The sequence below is a fragment of the Python bivittatus genome, unplaced genomic scaffold, assembly GCF_059951505.1.
Source record: "Python bivittatus isolate LINGU-HERP-01145 unplaced genomic scaffold, Pbiv_v1 ctg000700_np1212, whole genome shotgun sequence".
In the NCBI taxonomy this organism is placed as follows: Eukaryota; Metazoa; Chordata; class Lepidosauria; order Squamata; family Pythonidae; genus Python; species Python bivittatus.
In genome coordinates, this window is record NW_028277098.1 from 82,482,170 (window position 1) to 82,503,618 (window position 21,449).

General features: G+C 40.5%; 2 protein-coding genes across 6 annotated transcripts in view; one reads left to right on the plus strand and one right to left on the minus strand.

Moving 5' to 3' along the window:
- Nucleotides 1–21,449, minus strand: part of RBPJL (recombination signal binding protein for immunoglobulin kappa J region like) — a 55,813-nt gene that overhangs the window by 28,230 nt on the left and 6,134 nt on the right. Inside the window, exons 2-3 of the mRNA XM_088154550.1 lie at nucleotides 11,826–11,940; nucleotides 1,682–1,807 (exon numbers count right to left, since the gene is read on the minus strand). Coding sequence (XP_088010676.1) covers nucleotides 1,682–1,807; nucleotides 11,826–11,940 — 241 coding nt within the window. The remainder of the gene's footprint in view (nucleotides 1–1,681; nucleotides 1,808–11,825; nucleotides 11,941–21,449) is intronic.
- Nucleotides 8,172–21,449, plus strand: part of MATN4 (matrilin 4) — a 52,944-nt gene continuing 39,666 nt past the window's right edge. For 3 of the 5 annotated variants that reach the window (XM_088154546.1, XM_088154547.1, XM_088154548.1), the window contains exon 1: nucleotides 8,174–11,908. The gene's annotated coding sequence lies outside the window, so the exon portion shown is untranslated. Of the gene's footprint in view, nucleotides 11,909–21,449 lie in introns of all 5 variants that reach the window. The other 2 variants (XM_088154549.1, XM_088154545.1) reach the window with 2 other exon arrangements.

Consider the following 21,449-nt stretch of genomic DNA (forward strand, 5'->3'; position numbering starts at 1 on the left):
CGTATAGGAGTCAGGAAATCAAGACCAGATCAGTACCGATAAACTTAATTTGGGTGAGGAGCAAACTCACTGTCAATGTGTTCAGGCTACGGTTGCTTCTGACCAAAAGTATGCTTCCCAAAACAGGGGAATTCACAGTTTATAATTAGTTAATAGGCAAACCTCTCACTGGGAAATTAGAGTTCATCCAGAGCCTCTGGACCATTCATTCACATAATCATGAAAGAAGTATTTGCAAGAGTGGAAACAGGCACATCACTTGTTTGGATCGGCTAGCAGCAGCTCCATAATACATTATTTAGGAATGAGCAGCAGTTGCAAAAGTTTTGTCTCCATGAGGAAATGAGGAACCATTCCAGAAGGATCTATGATAATGCAGAAGCCTTTGAGAAAGGTTCCCATTTTCTAGTGATGGGGCATCTGCCAGCTAGATGAGGAGAATATGCACGTGAGTGTATAACTTCAGGCTGAGACACTGCTCTCTGTCTGGTTGTCCAGGCACAGCCTTAATTGGAAATGACAATCACCCCTGTCTGGCCATAGCACAATTGGCTCTGGATGCCTTCTCCTTTTCTCAGTTCAGTGGGCACGTGCCAGTTAAAGGGGAAGCATGACTCTCCTGCTGTTGCTTTTAGAGGGGCCAGCAAAGCACCACTCTGAAAAAGGGGGTGCCAAATTCTCATAGATGAACAGAAGCATTGATAACTGTCAATGAGAACTGAAACTATTTGTTCTCCTCAGGACAAAAGTATGTAAGAGTCTAGACTGGGTCAGTCTTACATAACCTATAAGTGTTGAACAAGGGCATAAAGGGGAGAATACAGTATTTCTCTGTTGTTGCTGCTCAGCTAGTGGCAGAATCCTTGCTTCCCCTTATTCCTTTATGTGTTTCCCAGATAGGATGGCAACAGGAAAACTAGTTGGTGAATGAGGAAGGGTATACTAAGCTGCAAATCAGAACAGGCAAACTCTGCCCCCCAGATTTTTTATCAGAAGTTTCAGAAAAATAATATAAACAGAGATAGATAAAAGAAAAATAAAAACAATAAAAGAGTAAAATACAAATAATTTAAAAAAGAGGCCTAAACTGTTTTGGGATATTATAGTTTTCCAATAAATCGTTAATTACTTATGAATTATAGAATATATTGTATTGATTTAAAAGATTAAGGATCCCTATTAAGCTTTAAACTAAGAATACATATTATGGACCATGGTCAACACCGTACAGTATAAATAACTGACTGAAATTATAAGATAAACTGAATCAATATTGAGAATCTACTCTAATGGGAATATCCCATAAAATTAAAATATAGACCCTATACATAGAAAAACCCAAATTATGAATGAGGTACACATCCATGTACTAAGATATAGTCCAGGAATGGTTCCAGTTAGAATTCCCCCACCACCACCAAATTGCAAAACTATGACTCTCAGCATCTATCGCTATTTGTGAAGCTGACTGACCTGCTGGAAATTGAATTTCAGCACCTTTTGGAAGACCACTATCTGGAGAAACCAGGCGCTTATGGAAATCAATGGACTATCAAGAGATCGACAGCATATTTTAAGTAGTATGCACTCATATGTAAAGAAGCACACTTATGCTATCTAAATTACTGCAGAAATTCCCAATCAAATCTACTTTTAACAGGAAATTCAAATTATTTCCTACCTTTTTTCATTCCCATATGATTTCTGAGCAACTTTTGCATGAAGTATCAGCACTGTCTGATCAGATGGGAGCTGAAGATATCTATGCACAGCATCTCGGAGAGGGTCATTTTGCTCTGGATTGGATCTATATGGAAGATAATCCAGTAAAACCATAGGTATCAGTGAAAAGATAACAGGTGTTCGCATTCCATTCTGAACTTCTAAGTTCATGACTGGCAGCTCCATGTAATATACTAAAGCAGAAAAATGAGACCTGCGCCAGGGGCATCCAAAGAGAGTGGCTGTGGTCATGTGATTGAAGCCCTGCCCCTTTTTCTCATGACTCAAACATGTGACTCATGTAAAAAAGTGGTAGGGCTTCAATCACATGGTCATGGCCACCATGTTGACTTTTTTGACAAATGCACACACTCTGGACATCCCTGGCCTTTCTCTAGGAGGTTACTCTAAGAGTAATATGGATGGTCAATTTGTATTCCCCAGGTTTGACTATGGCTCTGAGACTAAAATTGTGTTTCCTTTGGAGTCTCCTTCATCCTTAAATACTAAGAAACAGTAGCATCGTCTCCTTCCATTTCCACTGCTAACAAGTAGTGATATAGGTATATGCTGAAGGTGGATGATCACTTTAGTGACAAAGGCAAAGGCATCATTTCATACTGAACAAGAGAAGGCAGTGATAAACTACTCCTGTATTTACCAAGAAAACTACATGGGTAGACAATATAAAGTGCTGGATGATGGGCCCCTCAGGTCAGATGGCACTCAACATGCTACTGAAGAAGAGTTGAGGATCTTTTGGAATACTAATGCTGTTTATCACATGGCTAGCCTGAAGCCTTCTGGATGTCTAGTTGCTGATGTCCCCATGCGAAAAAGAAAATCTTAATGTGCAAAGGGAGAATTACATTTAAGAATGTAAGAAGTATGACCATGGAAAGCTCAACAGTGAAAAATGAAATGAATTGATCACACATTGACATCTTAGACATCTACAGAGTGAAATGGACTGTAATTGGACACTTGCAGTTGGAAGAGCATACTGTTTACTATTCTGGACACAAAAAATAAAGAAGGGACAGTGTTGCTTTCTTAATCAGGAAGGATATAGCAAGGGCAGTGTTTGTGTATTATTTAATGATTGAATGATATCAATAAGACTTCATGGACAACTCTTTAATATGACGATTATCCAAGTTTATGCTCCAGCTGCTGATGCAGAAGAAGAGGAGGTTGAATTTGAAACTGACAGAATATGCAAGCAAGATGTGCTGCTTGCAACTGGAGACTACAATGCCAAAGCTGAAAATATTAAAGAGGAAGATGTAGTTGGATTGAATGGCCTAAGAAATTGAAATTAAGAGGGTAAATGACATATCAGTTTCTCCCATCCAATGTGTCCTGTTCTGAGTAGGCACATGCACACACAGAAGCATAGCGATCAAATGGGAGATCCCCAGAGTCCCATTTAGCTTGTCTGGATGGGTTTGCTGGTGGTAAAAAACCAGAAAAGTGGCCCAAACATAATCTGAGTCATAGTCTTGGAGTCAGAATATCATAGTACGGTCATCAGCTGGTCTGAGTCACAAAGGAGCAGAGTTTCCACAATCAGGGTGTGAACAGAGTTTCTGGTAGACACAGCGGTTGTTCCCAACAGAACACTGTTGGGCAGTGATGGACCTTAAATGGAGCCTGCACCGAGTACAGAGAATCAAGGACAGAAATGCACTTGTCATGAAAGAAGCCTTGCAGATCTCCTCTGTAATCCTCTGTGCTTAGCCCTATGTGCTCCAGGGCTGAGAGGAGGTTCTGGATCCAGCCCCTCATCTTCTGCGGCCTCCAGCTGACTTGAATGTTCATCAGCCATGTCAGTCTCAGATGCCCGATTGCCAGGTTCCCCTGAGGCTAATATTCATCTGGGGCCTTCTGAGCAGCTTCCTCTTCTGAGTCTGAACTGACCATCAAACAATTATTTCTCAACCCTTTATACATTCTAGACAATTTTTCTGGAGTCATATACCAATGGTATATCATTTTATAAAAATTCTCTTTTAAGTTATAACATAATATAAATTTCAATCCTTTTAACCACATATTTTCCCACCGTTCGATCAATATGTTATGTCCAAAGTTCTTAGCCCATTTTATCATACAGTCTTTTACTTGTTCTTCTTCTGTTTCAAATTTCGATAAAAGTTTATACATTTTAGCAATTACATGTTCATTATTTCTACATAGTTCAGTTTCAACGTCTATCTTCTGCTGCTCAATTCCAAATGTCCTATTGTTGTTGTTGTTTAGTCGTTAAGTCGTGTCCGACTCCTCGTGACCCCATGAACCATATTGCGCCAGGCCTTCCTGTCCTTCACTGCCTCCCTGAGTTTGCTCAGTTTCATGCTGATTGCTTCAGTGATGCTATCTAACCATCTCATCCTCTGCCGTCCTCTTCTCCTTTTGCCTTCAATCTTTCCCAGCTTCAGGGTCTTCTCCAAAGAGATCTCTCTTCGCATTAGGTGACCAAAGTATCTGAGCTTGAGCTTCATTATCGATCCTTCCAATGAGCAATCAGGGTTGATTTCCTTTAAGATTGACTGGTTTGACCTCCTAGCAGTCCAGGGGACTCTCAAGAGTCTTCTCCAGCACCACAGTTCAAAGGCATCAATTCTTTGGCACTCAGCCTTCTTTATGGTCCAGCTCTCACAGCCATACATTACTACTGGAAAAACCATAGCTTTGACTAAGCGGATCTTTGTCGGCAAGGTGACGTCTCTGCTTTTTAATATGCTATCTAGGCTTGCCATAGCTTTCCTCCCAAGGAGCAAGTGTCTTTTAATTTCATGGCTGCAGTCTCTGTCTGCGGTGATCTTGGAGCCCAAATAAATGAAGTCTGTTACTGCTTCCATTTCTACCCCTTCTATTTGCCAGGAATTGATGGGTCCAGATGCCATGATCTTAGTTTTTTTAATGTTGAGTTTCAAGCCAGCTTTCGCACTCTCCTCTTTCACCCTCATCAAGAGTCTCTTTAGTTCTTCTTCACTTTCTGCCATTAGGGTGGTATCGTCTGCATATCTGAGGTTGTTGATGATTCTCCCTGCAATCTTAATTCCGGCTTGTGATTCTTCCAGCCTGGCATTTCTCATGATGTACTCTGCATATAGGTTAAATAAGCAGGGTGACAGTATACAGCCTTGTCGTACACCTTTCCCTATTTTGAACCAATCGGTTGTTCCATGACCGGTTCTAACTGTTGCTTCTTGGCCCGCATACAGATTTCTCAGGAGACAGGTAAGGTGGTCTGGTACTCCCATCTCTTTAAGAATTTGCCACAGTTTGTTGTGATCCACGCAATCAAAGGCTTTTGCATAGTCAATGAAGCAGAAGTAGATGTTTTTCTGGAACTCTCGTGCTTTCTCCATGATCCAGCGAATGTTGGCGATTTGATCTCTAGTTCCTCTGCCTCTTCGAAACCCAGCTTGTACATCCGGTAGTTCTCGGTTCATGTATTGCTGAAGCCTAGCTTGTAGGATTTTGAGCATAACCTTGCTAGCATGTGAAATGAGTGCAATTGTGCGATAGTTTGAGCATTCTTTGGCATTGCCCTTCTTTGGAATTGGAACATAAACTGACCTTTTCCAATCCCGTGGCCACTGTTGCGTTTTCCAAACTTGCTGGCATATTGAGTGCAGCACTTTAACACCATCGTCTTTTAGTATTTTAAATAACTCAGCTGGAATACTGTCATCTCCAGTAGCTTTGTTGTTAGCAATGCTTCCTAAGGCCCACTTGACTTCACTCTCTAGGATGTCTGGCTCAAGGTCAGTGATCACACCAGCGTGGACATCAGGGACATTAAGATCTTTCTTGTATAGTTCTTCTGTGTATTCTTGCCACCTCTTCTTAATCTCTTCTGCTTCTGTTAGGTCCCTGGCTTTTTTGTCCTTTATCATGCCCATCTTTGCACTAAAGTTCCTTTCATATCTCCAATTTTCATGTAGAGATCTCTAGTCTTCCCCATTCTATTGTTTTCCTCGATTTCTTTGCATTGTTCATTTAAGAAGGCCTTCTTATCTCTCCTTGCTATTCTCTGGAAATCTGCATTCAGTTGCTTGTATCTTTCCCTTTCACCCTTGCTTTTCACATTCTTTCTTTCCACAGCTATTTGTAATGCCTCATCAGACAGCCATTTTGCTTTCTTGCATTTCTTTTTCTTTGGGATGGTTTTAGTTGCTGCCTCCTGTACAATGTTACGGACCTCCGTCCATAGTTCTTCAGGCACTCTGTCTACCAAATCTAATCCTCTAAATCTATTCATCACCTTCACTGTGTACTCACAAGGAATATGATCTAAGTCATACCTGAGTGGTCTAGTGGTTTTCCCTACATTCTTCAATTTAAGCCTAGGTTTTGCAGTAAGAAGCTCATGATCTGAGCCACAGTCAGCTCCTGGTCTTGTTTTTGCTGTCTGTATAGAGCTTCTCCATCTTTGGCTTCAAAGTATATAATCAATCTGGTTTTGGTATTGACAATCTGGTGATGTCCATATGTAGAGTCGTCTCTTGTGTTGTTGGAAAAGAGTGTTGACAGAACTCTATTAGCCTTTGCCCTGCTTCATTTCGTACTCCAAGGCCAAACTTGCCTGTTATTCCAATTACTCCTTGACTTCCTACTTTAGCATTCCAATCCCCTATGATGAAAAGGACATCTTTTTTTGGTGCTAGTTCTAGAAGGTGTTGTAGGTCTTCATAGAAGCGGTCAACTTCAGCTCCTTCGGCATCAGTGGTTGGGGCATAGACTTGGATGACTGTGATATTGAATGGTTTGCCTTGGATACGCACTGAGATCATTCTGTCATTTTTGAGGTTGTACCCCATTACTGCCTTTCCCACTCTCTTATTGACTATGAGTGGAACTCCATTTCTTCTAAGGGTTTCTTGCCCACAGTAGTAGATATAATGGCCACCTGAATTAAATTCGCCCATTCCCGTCCATTTCAATTCGCTGATTCCCAAGATGTCGATGTTCAATCTTGTCATCTCATGTTTGACCACATCCAGCTTGCCTTGGTTCATAGATCTTACATTCCAGGTACCTATACAATATTGTTCTTTACAGCATCGGACCTTCTTTTCGCTTCCAGATACATCCACAGCTGAACGTCCTTTCGGCTTTGGCCCAGCCGCTTCACTCTTTCTGGAGCTACTTGGAATTGCCCTCCACTCTTCCCCAGTAGCATATTGGACACCTTCCGACCTGAGGGGCTCATCTTCCGGCGTCATATCTTTTAGCCTTTTAACATTGTCCATGGGGTTTTCTTGGCAAGGATACTGGAGTGGGTTGCCATTTCCTTCTCCAGTGGACCACATTTTGTCAGAACTCTCTGTCATGACCTGTCCGTCTTGGGTGGCCCTGCACGGTATAGCTCATGGCTTCACTGAGTTACGCAAGCCCCTTCGCCACGATAAGGCAGTGATCCATGAAGGGGAAATGTCCTATTATCTACCTTAAATCTTTATCTTGACTGTGCATACAAAAACCATTGAAAACTAAATCCCTTTGCAGCCAGTTGCTCTCTTGATTTCATCTTCTATTCTCCATGTTTCTGTTCTAACAACTCTTGATAAATTAACTATTTTTCTTTACCTACTATTTCTTTCCTATAAAATGCTTCTTGTGCTGAGACCCATAAAGACATTTTTGGGCACAGTCTGGGTTTATATCTGTTCCATATTCTCAATATGGCACTTCTAATATAATGATTCTGAAAATCCACATTAATCTTAACTTTATTGTACCACAGAAAACCATGCCATCTGAACCTTATATTGTGCTCTTCTAATTTGAATATCCTCTTATTTCTCAGCAAAACCCACTCTTTCATCCAGACTAAGCAACAGGTTACAAAGTACAATTTCAAATCAGGGAGTCCTAATCCTCTTCGTTTCTTTACATCTTGAAGTATTTTATATTTAATATTTAATCTCATTTTTTCATTGTGCTCCTTGATTTTCATTACTAGAGTTTCCAGTTCATTTGTATAAATATCAGATACCCCTGCATGACCTATGTTTCTGAAGTGGCCCATGTATGTAACAGCATCATCACTGCAGTCCGTCAGCACTGCAGTTAAATGTTAAATGTGGCCACTGGCCACCAAAGAGTTGCTCATAACTATACAGTATTATTAAAAAAACAAAATTGTTAAAAAACCCCGAGATACTCTAAGTTAATACATCACATGAAACCATCATAATGGAATAGTTGGTACTCCCCCATCCCATCATTATATTTTTAACACAATTTGTTCTATCTATGTGGTCACTAGGAGTTGAAAATGACTTAATGGCACATAATCAATCAATCAATCAAATGTTAAATTACGTTTCCTAGTTTGTTTATGTGCCATCACATTGGTGTTGACTCTTAACAACCACACAGATAGATTTTCTCCATGATGATCTACTCCCAAACCTGACCTTCAGGTCTTTCAATGGTGCAGTCATCACCACTGTACTGAGTCCTTCCACCTTGTTGTTGGTTTGTCCTCTTCTTCTCTTGTTCCAAAACTCCCAGTACATGATTTAAATATGATCTAATATGCATAAGGGAAATTTGGTGGAATGACTGGCATACAGCAGTTAGAATACAGCAAAGGATACTATTTGTACAGAAGGAACAGAAGCAATAGCAAGGGGAAGAAGAGTTACATTACATACTTAAAAGTATGCACACTTACTCAGAAACCCAAGTGAATGAATTTGGTGATAAAGCAGTAGGCATCTGTGTTATATAAGTAGATGAACAAATAAAAGTAATTTTGTTATTAGTGCCTACTATCACCTGCCCAAACAAGAAAAAAAGATGGAGTATGCTTTCCAAGATCAAATTGCAGATCTTTCAAAGAGGCATGAAATAGTAATTGAGACCTTTAACTACCTAACAACTCTGGGAGACAAATAATAGTCTTATAGGTTATTGCTTCTCAAGCACTTGGATAAGTCCTCTCATTGTTCTCCTCTCTTTATTCTGTACAATCAGTATTAATGTTTCCAATAATAAAGGAGAAAAAAATTCCTCTACAGACATTGGAGAGTATGCATAAAAAGCTGGGAAGATGCAAATAAATTTTCAATTATACAAAGTCAAAATTTGATGAACATGTTTAATCACTGATATTTCCAGTTGACCAGCCTTCATTACCACTTGCTTCTGCCCAAGCATGAACACAGAAAGTCAAGATAAATTAATGGGTAAACAATTCTTATGTGCCAAGGACATTCTATGCAATTAAACATATCAGGAGAGAAAGCAATGGAATGTGATTAGAGTTGTTGCACAGGCCACCCAAGTACACTCAGGATGAGATACAAGGATGATGTGTTCCCAGACGCTTGTTTACATTTTTAGAAATCATGTGTATTTTGGCAAATTTGAGTCTGAGTCTCTTCATACTTCTATGCATGATTTTTCCTATTTTTATTTCAATAAATGAAAGTTAAAGACAACGAAAACTATCACATCAAGAAAGTGGATTACTAGGAACTTTAAAGATAGGTGCTACAGAGCCTTAACAATAGTCATAGTAAAAACTCATCATAACTGGAGAGTTGAATTATGTAGACCAGGAGAAGGTAATCTTTGGGGGTCAGTTTTGATAATACAAAAAGTGCATTCTCATAAAATAGCTGCTATAGGAGAAGCCTTGCCCATTTACACAATATCTATTACAGTAGGAATGGTCAATTGAAAGTCATGCGTTTATCAGAAGGCAAACTGGTGAAATCACTCCCCATATACCCATTTCAGCCATTTTTCTACCAGCATTTGCCCTCTCCACCAGCATGATGTTCCCTGAGTTCTTTCATACCATTCCCTTCTCCCATCTCCATTAATACCAATTTTTCTCCAGACTTCCAACAGGGTACTGTAGAGGAGAGCAGAGCTCCGCAATTTTATTTGAGAAAGAAGGAATAACCATACCACTGCTATTTTATCTATACACTAGAAGAAAACAGGACATATTTGTGCAATTCTGAAATGGTGTCAGTAGAGATTGTAACCTCCAGGTACAGCATTATTTTCAGGATGTGGCACCATCACTCTTTCTCATTCCAGCATCCTGAAAACAATTAGGGATGTGCATCTTGGCTTTTATTGGTCATGTGCTAGTTTCCCTATATTTGTCGGTTACAGCCCTCCTCACCTCTACACCCCAAGAAACATGGTTGTCCAACACCTAGTCAGTTTCAATTGGTAACACTGCACTTCTATAGGGCAAATGATGGCTAGGTCTGCCTTTCTTCCTAGGGCTGAGCGTGGCAACTGGCCCACAGTCAACCATCAAGCTTTCATGCTAAAAGTAAAAGTACAACTCAGGCTTCCCTGCTCCTGGTCCAACTCCTTAACTACTAAACCAAATTGGCCTTCTGTTGTTAGTAGGGTAAGGTAAGGGAATCTTGAAAGCCTATCAAAGCAATTCTATATATTAACGTATACCTAGCATAATTAAGATGGAGTTACTCCTAGTCTCTTTCCTCTCTTCCCTGGACTAAGGAATCTTTTCTGAAATGCTCTTGCTTCCTCCTCTTAGGGTCTGCTAAACATTCTATTATACTCCTTCCTGATGATATTAAAGTTCATCTGAAAATAATCACTTGAATGAATACAGAATTTTGGAGTTGGAAGAGTTCACAAGAATCATCTGGTCCCCTCTGCAATGTGGTAGAAAACCAGTTCAATCATCCATGAGAGGTAGTATGCATAACCTCCAGAAATACTGGCCCCCTAACCTCCATAGACTGTTCCATTGTTGTACAGATCTTACATCAGGAAGTTTTTCCTTAGATTTAAACAAATTTGAGGTAGCAGCAACTTATACCCACTGCTTCTGGTCCACGTTTCTGTGGCCAGAGAAAGTACTGTAGTTCTCAACCATCTTCTCTGTAGCTTCCTTTTATGTACCTGAAAATGACTAATGTCTCCATCAGCATCATGTATACATATAAGACTTAGGACTCCATCTTCACTGGTCAGGTAGAAATGCTAAACTCAGGCTGAGAATGATGGAAAGGATATGATTTGCAAACATCAGAGAAGGTGAATTTTTTCTTGTGCCAGATGCGAAAAAAAATCTCCCTGGCTACTGCAGCAACGGAAATATGAGTCAGAGATCTAATTTCTCTAGCAATGATGCTACTGGGGATCTGGATTTTTACACTAACATTCCTTTAAACATATTGTCACAACAGGGTGATTAAAAGCAGTATACAGTATGCAATTTGTATTGAGCAAATTCCCATTTTTGATGGAGATTAGTTATCTCTGCCTTTTAATCAGACCATGGTGTGATGCTCACAATTAGCCCAATTAAAGAAGTCTTAGAAAACAGGGCTTTACAATTCCTTCTGCTGTCTCCTTGTATGAGCCCCAACACCAAGCAAGTTTTAATACCCACGTTTTTATAAATGCATTGTGGTTTATGCACATTTTAAAATCAAATACTTGTGGAAATTTGTTCTTTAGTCTATAAGGAACATCTATGAACTACTATAATATTCCTGTGCTTGGCTTGCTGCGAAACCAGGGAGGTGTAATGGGCAGAAGGAACCCGGGGAGAGACTTACTCTGCATTAGTTCATGCAGCGCACTGGAGGGGATGCACTGTATGGGATTTTCACTTGCTAGTTGGGCTTCGTTTAACTTCCAGACATTCGCGGTCGTACAGGAACGCACAGACGTCGCCGGAGATACGACTATTAGGACTCCCACCTTGACCTAATGAGCGCCCTCCCGAAAGGCGCCCAGCTAACCCCCCCACCCCTCCGGGGACCAGGCCCAAGGAAGAGCTTCGTGGCAGAGGAGGTTCGTGCCTGGCCGTGAGGGGGGACCCCGCGCACGGCGCCACCCATCCTGCCCGCAGCGGTGGGTGGCTGGGTGGGGCTGAGGCAGCGCAGCCACGCTCCCCTCCAGGGACAACCCCGCTCTTTAGCCCCGAGGGGGAGGGGTCGGCCTTCCTCCCCCCTCCCTTCGCGGTAAAAGGCAGCGCTCTCTTCGCCTGCTCCCCTCAGTCGGAGCAGCGGCGGCAGCACGAGGACTGAGCTTAGCTGCTTCCGCGCCGACCGCTCCGCTGCCCCCGCCCGCTTTACCTGTACCAACACCGCGGGGAAGTCGTCCTCCCAGCCTCCGCTGTTCTCGCTGGTTCTCCCTCCGGGCCTTCCAGCCGGCCAAGGTGAGTGAGGGGTTCCGGGGACAGCCGGGCACCTGTAGGAGGAAAGCGCGGCGCTGAGTTCGGGACCGGGGGAAGTTTGCGCGGGCGGGCGGGCTCGCGATCCATCTTCTGCGCGCTCCTCGTTCCCCAGAGGTGCGTTCCGGAGGAACTGCCTGGCCATGTACAAACTGTAGAGCCCCTCCGACCCAAGAATGCTCTTGGCCGCTGCCTTGAGAAAGCGTGGAAGACAAAGGAGGGGGCGCCTGTTAATAGGTAGCGACCCACAAGTCGCATGGGGCTGCCAAGTTCCATTCACACGAGTGTGAGAATAGGGCTTTCCCCCCAACCTTCTCCAAATCTGACCTCTGAGGACCGTCTGGCCCATCAAGTAACCCCACTAGGCCTATACAGAACAACGCATTTGCATCATTTTAACTTTTCCTGAAAGCCCTTGGGGAAAATATTGCATGGGGGTCCAGAACCAGCTGACCTGCAGTTCTCCAAATAGCCAACATCAGGCAGCTTGATCCCATTAGTTTCTCACATTTCCATGGGCAGCCTTTTAAGTGGTTGTGCAACTTCTTTTTCTGGTACAGTACCTGGTTGGAGGTTTGAAGACAGTTTTTGTATGTGCTTGGTTATCTGTCTAGGGCAGTGTTTCTCAATTTTAAGAAGTGTGGACTTCAACTCCCATGCTGGCTGGGGAATTCTGGGAGTTGAAGTCCACACATGTTAAAGTTCCCAAGGTTGAGGAACACTGGTCTAGAGAGCATGTACAAATCTTTCCTTTCTATTGTAGAGCATAATGCAATATATATGGCCAATCATTTCTTTCCACACACTTTTTTTTCACTTATTACCCCCTATCCCAGTGTTGTCCAAACATGGCCACTTTAAGATGAGTGGACTTCAACTCCCAGAATTCCCCAGCCAGCCATGCTGGCTGGGGAATTCTGGGAGTTGAAGTCCACTCATCTTAATGTGGCCACGTTTGGACAACACTGGCCTAGGGAGACAAATAGGCAGCTTGTTTGTGAGGATGAGAGACAGTATCTTATTCTGAGCCAGATTATTGCTCCATCTGTTGTCTGTCCTGGCTGGGCACTGGTTCTCCAGGGTTTCAAGCAGGAGTCCTTCCCAGCCCTGTGTGGTAATGATGGGGATTGAACCTGGAAAGTATAAAGCCATGAAACAAAGGCAAGAAGAACCCTCAGAGATATCAAAGGAGATCTAATTAGAAGAGCAGAGAAGTTGTTGTAGGTCTTAGGTGAGGCATATCTATAGGTCAAAGGCAGCAAGAAGGCAACACACATGCCCTGAGATATTAGCATATTCCCAAATATAGGTGCTTGGCTCAGATTCATCACATACAGTGATTCTTTTACATTTATTGCTTTCTATGTCAGAGCAATACTCAAATATACTGTTGGCTATATATGTCTTTGGTAAAATTAATATAGGTATACACACACACACAAACTATAGAAGCATATCTTTCCCAGCCTGGTATCCTCTAGATATATTGGACTACAGTGTCCATAATTCCTGCTTATCTTGCTGGCTATGGATATTGGACATAATAGTCAAACTCACTTGTGGGTATTGCACTGGGAAAGACTGGTATAATTTTTTTCCTAAGTGGGGAAAAAGTCATCATATTGTATACCCAAATGGTCCTCATAGACTTTCCAAAGCAGGATCCTGCCTTTTCTCATTGATTGGCACATCTACCCATTTATTAACTAAGTATCCATTTCATAGCCAACTATCCATTCATGCTGTTCAGGATCTGTGGTTTCCAGCCAGTTTTATCTTTGTGAGCTTTGCAATTGAGTAGGAATTTGAATCTGGATCTAATCAGTCCTCTTCCACCACTCTGTTGCTACTCGTCAAGCTGTCTTAAGAGATGTGAAAATGAGTTACCACCAGAGAAGAAATAAATGTGTGAATTTAAGGCATAATCAACCGACTATGTTTTTCTTAATTGTTAATTCAAAACGACTCCAAGAATTTAATGAACAATTTCTGGATGGAGGGAAGATAGAACAGCAGTGTGAGAGATTTTTCTGCTTGTTCACTCCTTGCAATTTTTGAGTTCCTGCCACCCATATATTACGGATATGGACTTGCACAGGAGTTTAGAAATAATCTCTACATTTTTCTTCACATCCTGAATTCATTCGTGGCAGGGAAGCAGAATGCTGGGAATATCTTAAGGCCAGCTTGTTGCTATATAATAGGAAATCATAACATAAACTTGATTTTTTAAAGATGTAACAGTTGTGATACATTATCTGCTCTTTTTAATATTGAAGGACACTGGATTTGCACATTCAGTGCTGCTCTGGAATGTGGAATGCTTTTTACAGCTGTCACATTTTAGCTGTATGCTTTTTTTTTTTTTTACATTAGTTAAGACGCTTCAGTGCAGTGCTCTTAAGCATTACAAGGTCTAAATGGGGGTATCAAAGTTTTTACATCTTTACATTTACTGAATTTATATCTGCAAACTGTGTACTGTAATTGCTGGTGCATGTGGCAGTAACATTTGAATAAGTAACCAATGGCTTTCAGCATGTTCTCTAGGTCTGCATGCAGGCAGAATCAATTAAGGAACTATAAGTATCAGGTTATCGTTTGTTATAGTTCCTTAACTGAATCAATTCAAATCAGTTCTTTGTTCTTACATGTAGCCCTGGGAGCTAAGCAAAATTAATCAACATATTATGGGACCCAAAATTACCTACATAATGTCTATTTCCTCTGTACAAGACAGGGCAAAAGAATTGAGCAGGTTCTGAAAAGTCTTAAAAAAAAAGACTTAGCCAATCTTAAGAATTGTAATACATTCATTTATTACGGAAGCTCTCTCCAGAGAAAGTTAACCATGTGTAACGTGTCCTATTGCTTCCACTGAGACTTAAAATATCACACCCCTCTGATGCAAAAATTTGTATAAACATGCACACTTTACATTTACACAGTGGCCATAAAGTTGCAACAGGAAGTGACTTATCATACTATAGGGCATTGTTTCTCAACCTTGGCAACTTTAAGATGCGTGGACTTCAATACTGGCTGGGGAATTCTGGGAGTTGAAGTCCACATATCTTAAAGTTGCCAAGGTTAAGAAACACTGCTGTAGGGAATACCCCTTTGAGATGATCCCAGGTTTCTGTACTTTATGCATTTGGTCGTATTAAAAAACATCTGTTGTTTAAATTAGTCCCAAGAGTGAAACATTTTAACAAGGTTAGGTAGGATATATAATTTTCCCCCTGCAAAGCTGCATATCTTCAAAGGAAGAAGGTCTTTCTGTGTTTTATGGGAGAATCCCAGAGGGGCAGGACTAGGGGCTAAGTTGCAGAAGAATTTGCTGTGATTGAGTGAAACTATTATTAGAAGAGAATCATGTCATGTAGAGGGTGGGAGTAGAGAGAAAGGTATTCTATATACTGTTCCATTTTCCAAGAAGGCTTTCAAGAAAAGCCTGGCTCCAAATACCTTGAGTCAGTGCAACTTTCCTCCTTAAAATTGGTTAAAACAAGCAAAATAAATTACCTTTCACATTCAGGCCTGCATTCCCCAGAGGGATCAGCAGATCTGTATGTAGTCTTGTAAAAGCAGTGGTAGTCATAAACTGTCTAGGATCTGGGAGGACACAGAGAGTATTTTTTGGAGCAAAATTGCTTGCAGAGATCTGCCTTGGCATTTGTCCATAAGAGGGTAGCCCAATATAGTCAATGGGATTTACTTCAAAGATGGAATTGGCCCCATTTGTAATATGAATTCCTGTCTGGTATGCAGCAGCAGCGTTTGGTACGTCTTATTTATTTATTTAGTAAAATGATACTATCTACCTAAGCTAGTAAGCTTTTCCTTCAGCCTTCTGGAAGAATTGTGTTTGGAAATGTGCAGAAGTATTACTGTTTCTTTCTCCTTTTTAAAGGGATGTTTTTCTCTCTTTTTCAAAGCATTTCATCAGATGTTGTTCATTAGGAGGGTGGTTTAGGGATTTTTTTTTAGTTCACTTGTTTTTAACCAGGCTTTTTTCTTTTTAAAGAATTCCATATGAATTAATCCTTTGGTTGGTCAAAACACAATATGTCTTAGCTTTTCTGCAGAATATATATGTGTGGGTGGGTGTGTGTGTATTCCGGTCTCCAATAGGTGCCTCTGTGTTAAATACCTTAGCAGTGCATATAATCTTTTTTTAAAAGGAAGGGGAAAAAATCTGCTCTACCTTCAAATGTGAGGCAGAAACAGAAATGAAAAGCTAGCAGATATATTCAAATTACATCTGACATTTCTGTAAAAGTGTTCAACTGGAGTGCTCCAGTTTAGGAAGACATAATGCAATCTTATGCATATTTTCCTTGGACATAGATACCATTGTAGTTGGTAGAGCTCTGCTTAAGTGTCCATAAGAATGTTGTTTTTTTAAAAAATTTCATACCATTTTGCCTCCTGAAGGAACTGGTGGAACTATTCCCAATGAACACAATGGTTAGGTTTACAGAATTCAGCTAACGAAGCTTAGCATGTTGCACGATGCAGCCATTAGGTTTTTAATTATCCTATTGAAGCATGTCACATGAACACAGCCATTGGGACTTACTCTTAAGTAAATGTGCATAAAGTGATGCTGCACAAGGCCAAAAGTTTAATGGTTTGCAACAACTCCACATACCACTAGCACTTTCTGTATGATATAAGTGTATTCATCAATGTGCAGAGCATTCCAGCTTTACATTAAAGTAATAATAATATAGACAGCAAGCTTTTAACTGCTGGATTTTCTTGGAAAATCAGAAATAATGGGATGGTTTTAGATTTAGTTATGCTTAGAACGAACATTAAAATCCATAGGATTTGACAGAGTTCTAGGTCCCATAGAAGTTCAGGAAGTTTCTTCATAAAGAAACTTATATTATTCTAGAAGTAGGCTCTATAAGTAGGCATATTATTGTAAAATATGCCTACTATAGAACCAATACAAAATCTATGGCTGTGTGTCACATAAGGGTTGCAAGCAACCCGTAAATATTCTGATCATGACTCTGAAGAGATTCACCTTCCCAGTATGCTGAATGTACAAGCGACTCTGAAGTCCAGCTCATTCTTACTTGATTTTTTTATTGGGGATTTATACTCTTCTCCTTTTCAAAAGTACAAACTAAGGTATAAACATTGACCTAACTAATATCACTGCTGAGATTCAATAATAAACTCAACAGTAGCAACAAGGAGATGAATGTGATGACCCAGGATAATAATAATAATAAACACAACACAGCCTGCTGATCAGAATGTGTCAAATGACAGTCTGAATGCAGGAAGAAAAAGATTTTTGCAGGTCTCCCCAGGTATCATGTTGCACAACCATTTGGCTGAGATGCCATTTTGTGACTGTTAGCTATATCTCAGCAACAGACTGCACGGTCAAGTCTTTGAAGCCAATCTAAAGGCTTGTGTAGGTTTGTAATGGAGAGATTGGGTCTTAGGCTATCCTGTCTAAAGTAATTCAGGATTCAATCTTAGTAACCAGGGAAATAAACCCTATTAAATTATTTTTGAGAAGATATATGTAGAATTATATTCTAAGGGATATAAAGTTAACATCACTAGTATTTTGACAAGTCCAGGAACAAATAGGTAACTAGTAAATGTGGTGTAAGATTGGGGTTATATGATCTGCCTACTGAGCTCCAGGTAACTTTGAGCTATTCTTGGCCTTATTGTCATTCAGCTGGGGAGCAGGTGAAGGCTATTATCATCTCTAAAATGGACTTTCCTGTCCTAGCCACACTGAAGAAGCCTGTCCCTCCCTCCATATTTGCAGAGCTTTCTATTGTCCATAATTACAATATCTGCACAATTTGCAGTTTTCTAAAACTTTTATGAAAAGCAAACAAATTAGCAACAATTCAAGATCCGTGCCTTGGAGCATGAATTATTGGCACTGATTAGAAGATTAATTATTTTTATTCATGTATTTGTTATTTAAATTACTATAACTACTTACTTGATACACAACTGTGGTTGGCTAACAGTTAGAATTAGGCAAAAATAAATAGAACCAATTTAAAGGGAAATTAAAAACATCACATTGTGCTTGGAATGACTCAGAAACATATAACACAACACCAAGGTGTGTTCATCCAACTGTCTGGCCCAGTGACTGGGGGAATAGCCAGGTCTTCAGAACCTTTTGAAAGGCTGGCAAGGTCTAATTCAGTATTTTTTAAGCTTGGCAACTTTAAGATGTGTGGACTTCAACTCAAAGCGTGCTAGCTGGGGAATTCTGGGAGTTGAAGTCTACAGTTCTTAAATTTGCCATGCTTGAAAAGCACTGGCCTAATAAATGTGTGCAAAGTGATCAGAGAGGGCCAAGGCCATACCCTGTGAAAAGCAATGGAACTGCTGCATGGTTCTATGCATGAAATGTGTATAAAAAACTATATAGTTTGGGGGAATAATAAATTTTCACCCAAAACCACAATATAGCATTACAGGTAGTCCTCACTTAACAACCACAATTGGGACTGGAATTTAGGTCATTAAACAATGTGCTTGTTAAGTGAATCATCATGTGACCAGACTTGATTTTACAACCTTTTTTTTGCAGTGGTCGTTAAGTGAATCTCCTGGTTGTTAAGTGAATCACACGGTCATTAAGTGAATTGTGCAGTCCTTAAGTGAATCATGTGATTTCCCCATTGATTTTGGGCACTGGTTTTAAGTCACTTTTTAGCACCGTCATAACTTTGAACAGTCACTAAACGAATGGTTGTTAAGCGAGGACTACCTGTAGTTCATTCCATTGTAAATGTCATAGGCTAGTTACAGTGGGGAAGCTTGTAGTTTACATTGATTAAAAATAAATGCGTGCAAGGTTTTCAAAATCCATGGCTCAAGGCAACACATTTTTCACTGACTTATCCTTTGAGAAAACCTTTCATTGAGCTTGTGGCCAAAAGGGGGGTTGGTTGCCTCTTTATGAGTCCAGGTTATTAATGGTTGTTTTTTTTTTAAAATGGGGAGGGGGACACCTTTGAGTCAGTCTTGACTCCTGGCAACTTCACGGACAAGTGTCTGCAGTGTTTTTGGCAACATGTTTTAGAAGTGGTTTGCCATTGCCTGCTTTCTAGGAATGAGAGAAAATAATCGGTCCAAAGTCACACAGGTGGTTTCTGGGCCTAAGGCAGGACTAGAATTCATGGTTTCCCACTTTTCAGCCTGGTGCCTTTAACCACTACACCAAACTAGTTCTCTTTTAAATAAGACTAAACATAAATGTCTAGACCAGCCATGGGTGAATTGGTACTATCAGGTTTGCTTAAGGCCAATGTTGGATGACGGGACGTGGAAGCCCCTGCTCTAGTTAGGCTTTTACCTATAAGTCATATCTGGACAGTATCGACATCCCAGCCGTTCATTCTCCCAGTCAGTTGACTCATATTCCTATGCCGGCAGCCTACAATCTCACTCACCACTCGTTTGATGGCCATATTGTTAACTCTCCCGGTTACTAAAAGAGGCTGGGAGGCTCTCACTTCCTTCTCCACTGCCTGCCATTTTAATCCCCCCCCCGAATTTAAAATTCTTTAAAACATATTGGGGCCACAGCTGGGATCAGTGCCCCACTGGTCAGGTTCATGTCTGCCCTGGAACTCTGTCACGTACCACTGTGGATTAAGGGTGGTGCTGGAATTCTAGGATGACCATCCTGATAACAAGAGCTCTTGTGAAAATTTAGGATGACACTCAGCATTAGGGTTTGGATGATCAGAATGAGATCTTTAGCCATGAGTTTCAGCTCCTTTGTTCCTCTTTTTGTCCAAGCTACAACTGAAGCCTTTAATTAACTGTATTTTCCATTTTGCCCAGACAGTGATATTAAGTTGCTAACGTTGGAAGAAGACTAGTTATTGAAACAGCTTTAACTACGGAATATGTCCTGATGTGTTCTGAAAGTAATTGTACTTTCTGTATAATTGGCTGAATACAGTAATGGTTATTCTGTGTATGCACCCGTGAGATTCAGTTAGATATGGACACTGGTACTAAGCTAGGACTTCTTTAACAAGAACTTGTTTAACCATGTTTTACTGGATAAACCACATTTGTCTAAGTTCATAGAATATGCAAAGTCACAATAAATCTTGGTTTATAAACCACAATGAGATTTCAGAATGTGTTAAATCAACCCAGCAGACTACATGATGACAATGCAGCATGCAAATCCAATAAGTCTTTAAGCCAGATTTCTCCCATTTGGTGCCTTTCGGTTGTGTTGAAATGTAACTCCCATCATCTTCAGCCAGCTCATCTAACTGAGAAGTCCCTGCTGAATTTCTGAAGGAGCATGTTCTTCTAAATCGTTATAAAATAGTTTTTCATTTTCTACCCTCATCCTGCAATTTTATCCAATCACACCTTTGAATATATGGGTTCAACCCACTACAGATGAATCACCCAAATTTCACTGTACGACTTTATCAAGTTTTATTCAGAGACTGGTTGCTGGGGCTCACCCTTAATAACCCTTCTGTATTACTGCTTCTGCAATGAAAGAATTAGCCTTCTGTGCATTTTGCAAAACAGCCATAGCTTTAAGTATCATGTAACCTTTTTTTTCTTAAAAGCAGCTTAGTGTATTAGGCTATTTTTTCCACCATGCATGTTGGCAAAATGAAAATAATTCAATTTAAAAGAAAAAAAAATAGATTTGTTAAAACAGGAAATTGAATATATAGGAAATGTCTATACCAAGCGCTCCCAAACTTCTTTTAGCAAATGAACATTCAATAGTAGTTATTTCATATGCAGACAGGAGCATTTTCAAATCTACATCTCCAGAGATAACATGAATGGAGGCAGGGGTTATTGACAAGGGAGAAATTATGGGAAATGATAACATGGCTCGGGGTCCAACCCCTTGGGACTCATATTGGAGCATGTTAAAAAGGCAGCCCAGGGCAGAGAGGGATCTGGCCTGGGGCCTTGCAGATGCCTGGGAATATGTATGGATGCTGGTGGAGGATCCAGGAGATTCAAGGCTGGGTGGACAAGAAGTTTGCCTTTGGAGGAATTTATAGCATTTGCAGCATTATTTCTTATTATTTTTGTGTTTTTTAATTTGAACGCATCCTGGCTCTTCATTAGTAACAGGGATGGTTAATTCACATATATGCAGTACCCATACCAGAAAATCCTGTTCCCTCTCTCTTCCTCCCTACAGAGCTGTAATTCCATTTGGAATTAATTTGTATTTGTGGAAATTATGCAAAAGTCCAGAAATGGTTCTATGGGAATACAGGTTTTTAGTTCTGTGCAGGTTGCTATATGTTTCAAAATCATATAGAGCAGATGAGAGGCATGTCATAGCTTGACTTGGTCACAGGCTATTATTGAATATGAAAATACTTTATCTTGGGTAAAATTCACAAACCCTTCTATTTCTTGTTAGAAGGGAAAGCTGAATCCAACTCTTCACTGAGATTCATTTCTTTTTCAGAAGCATTGCAAACTTTGATTAAAAACTAAAGGACACTAAATG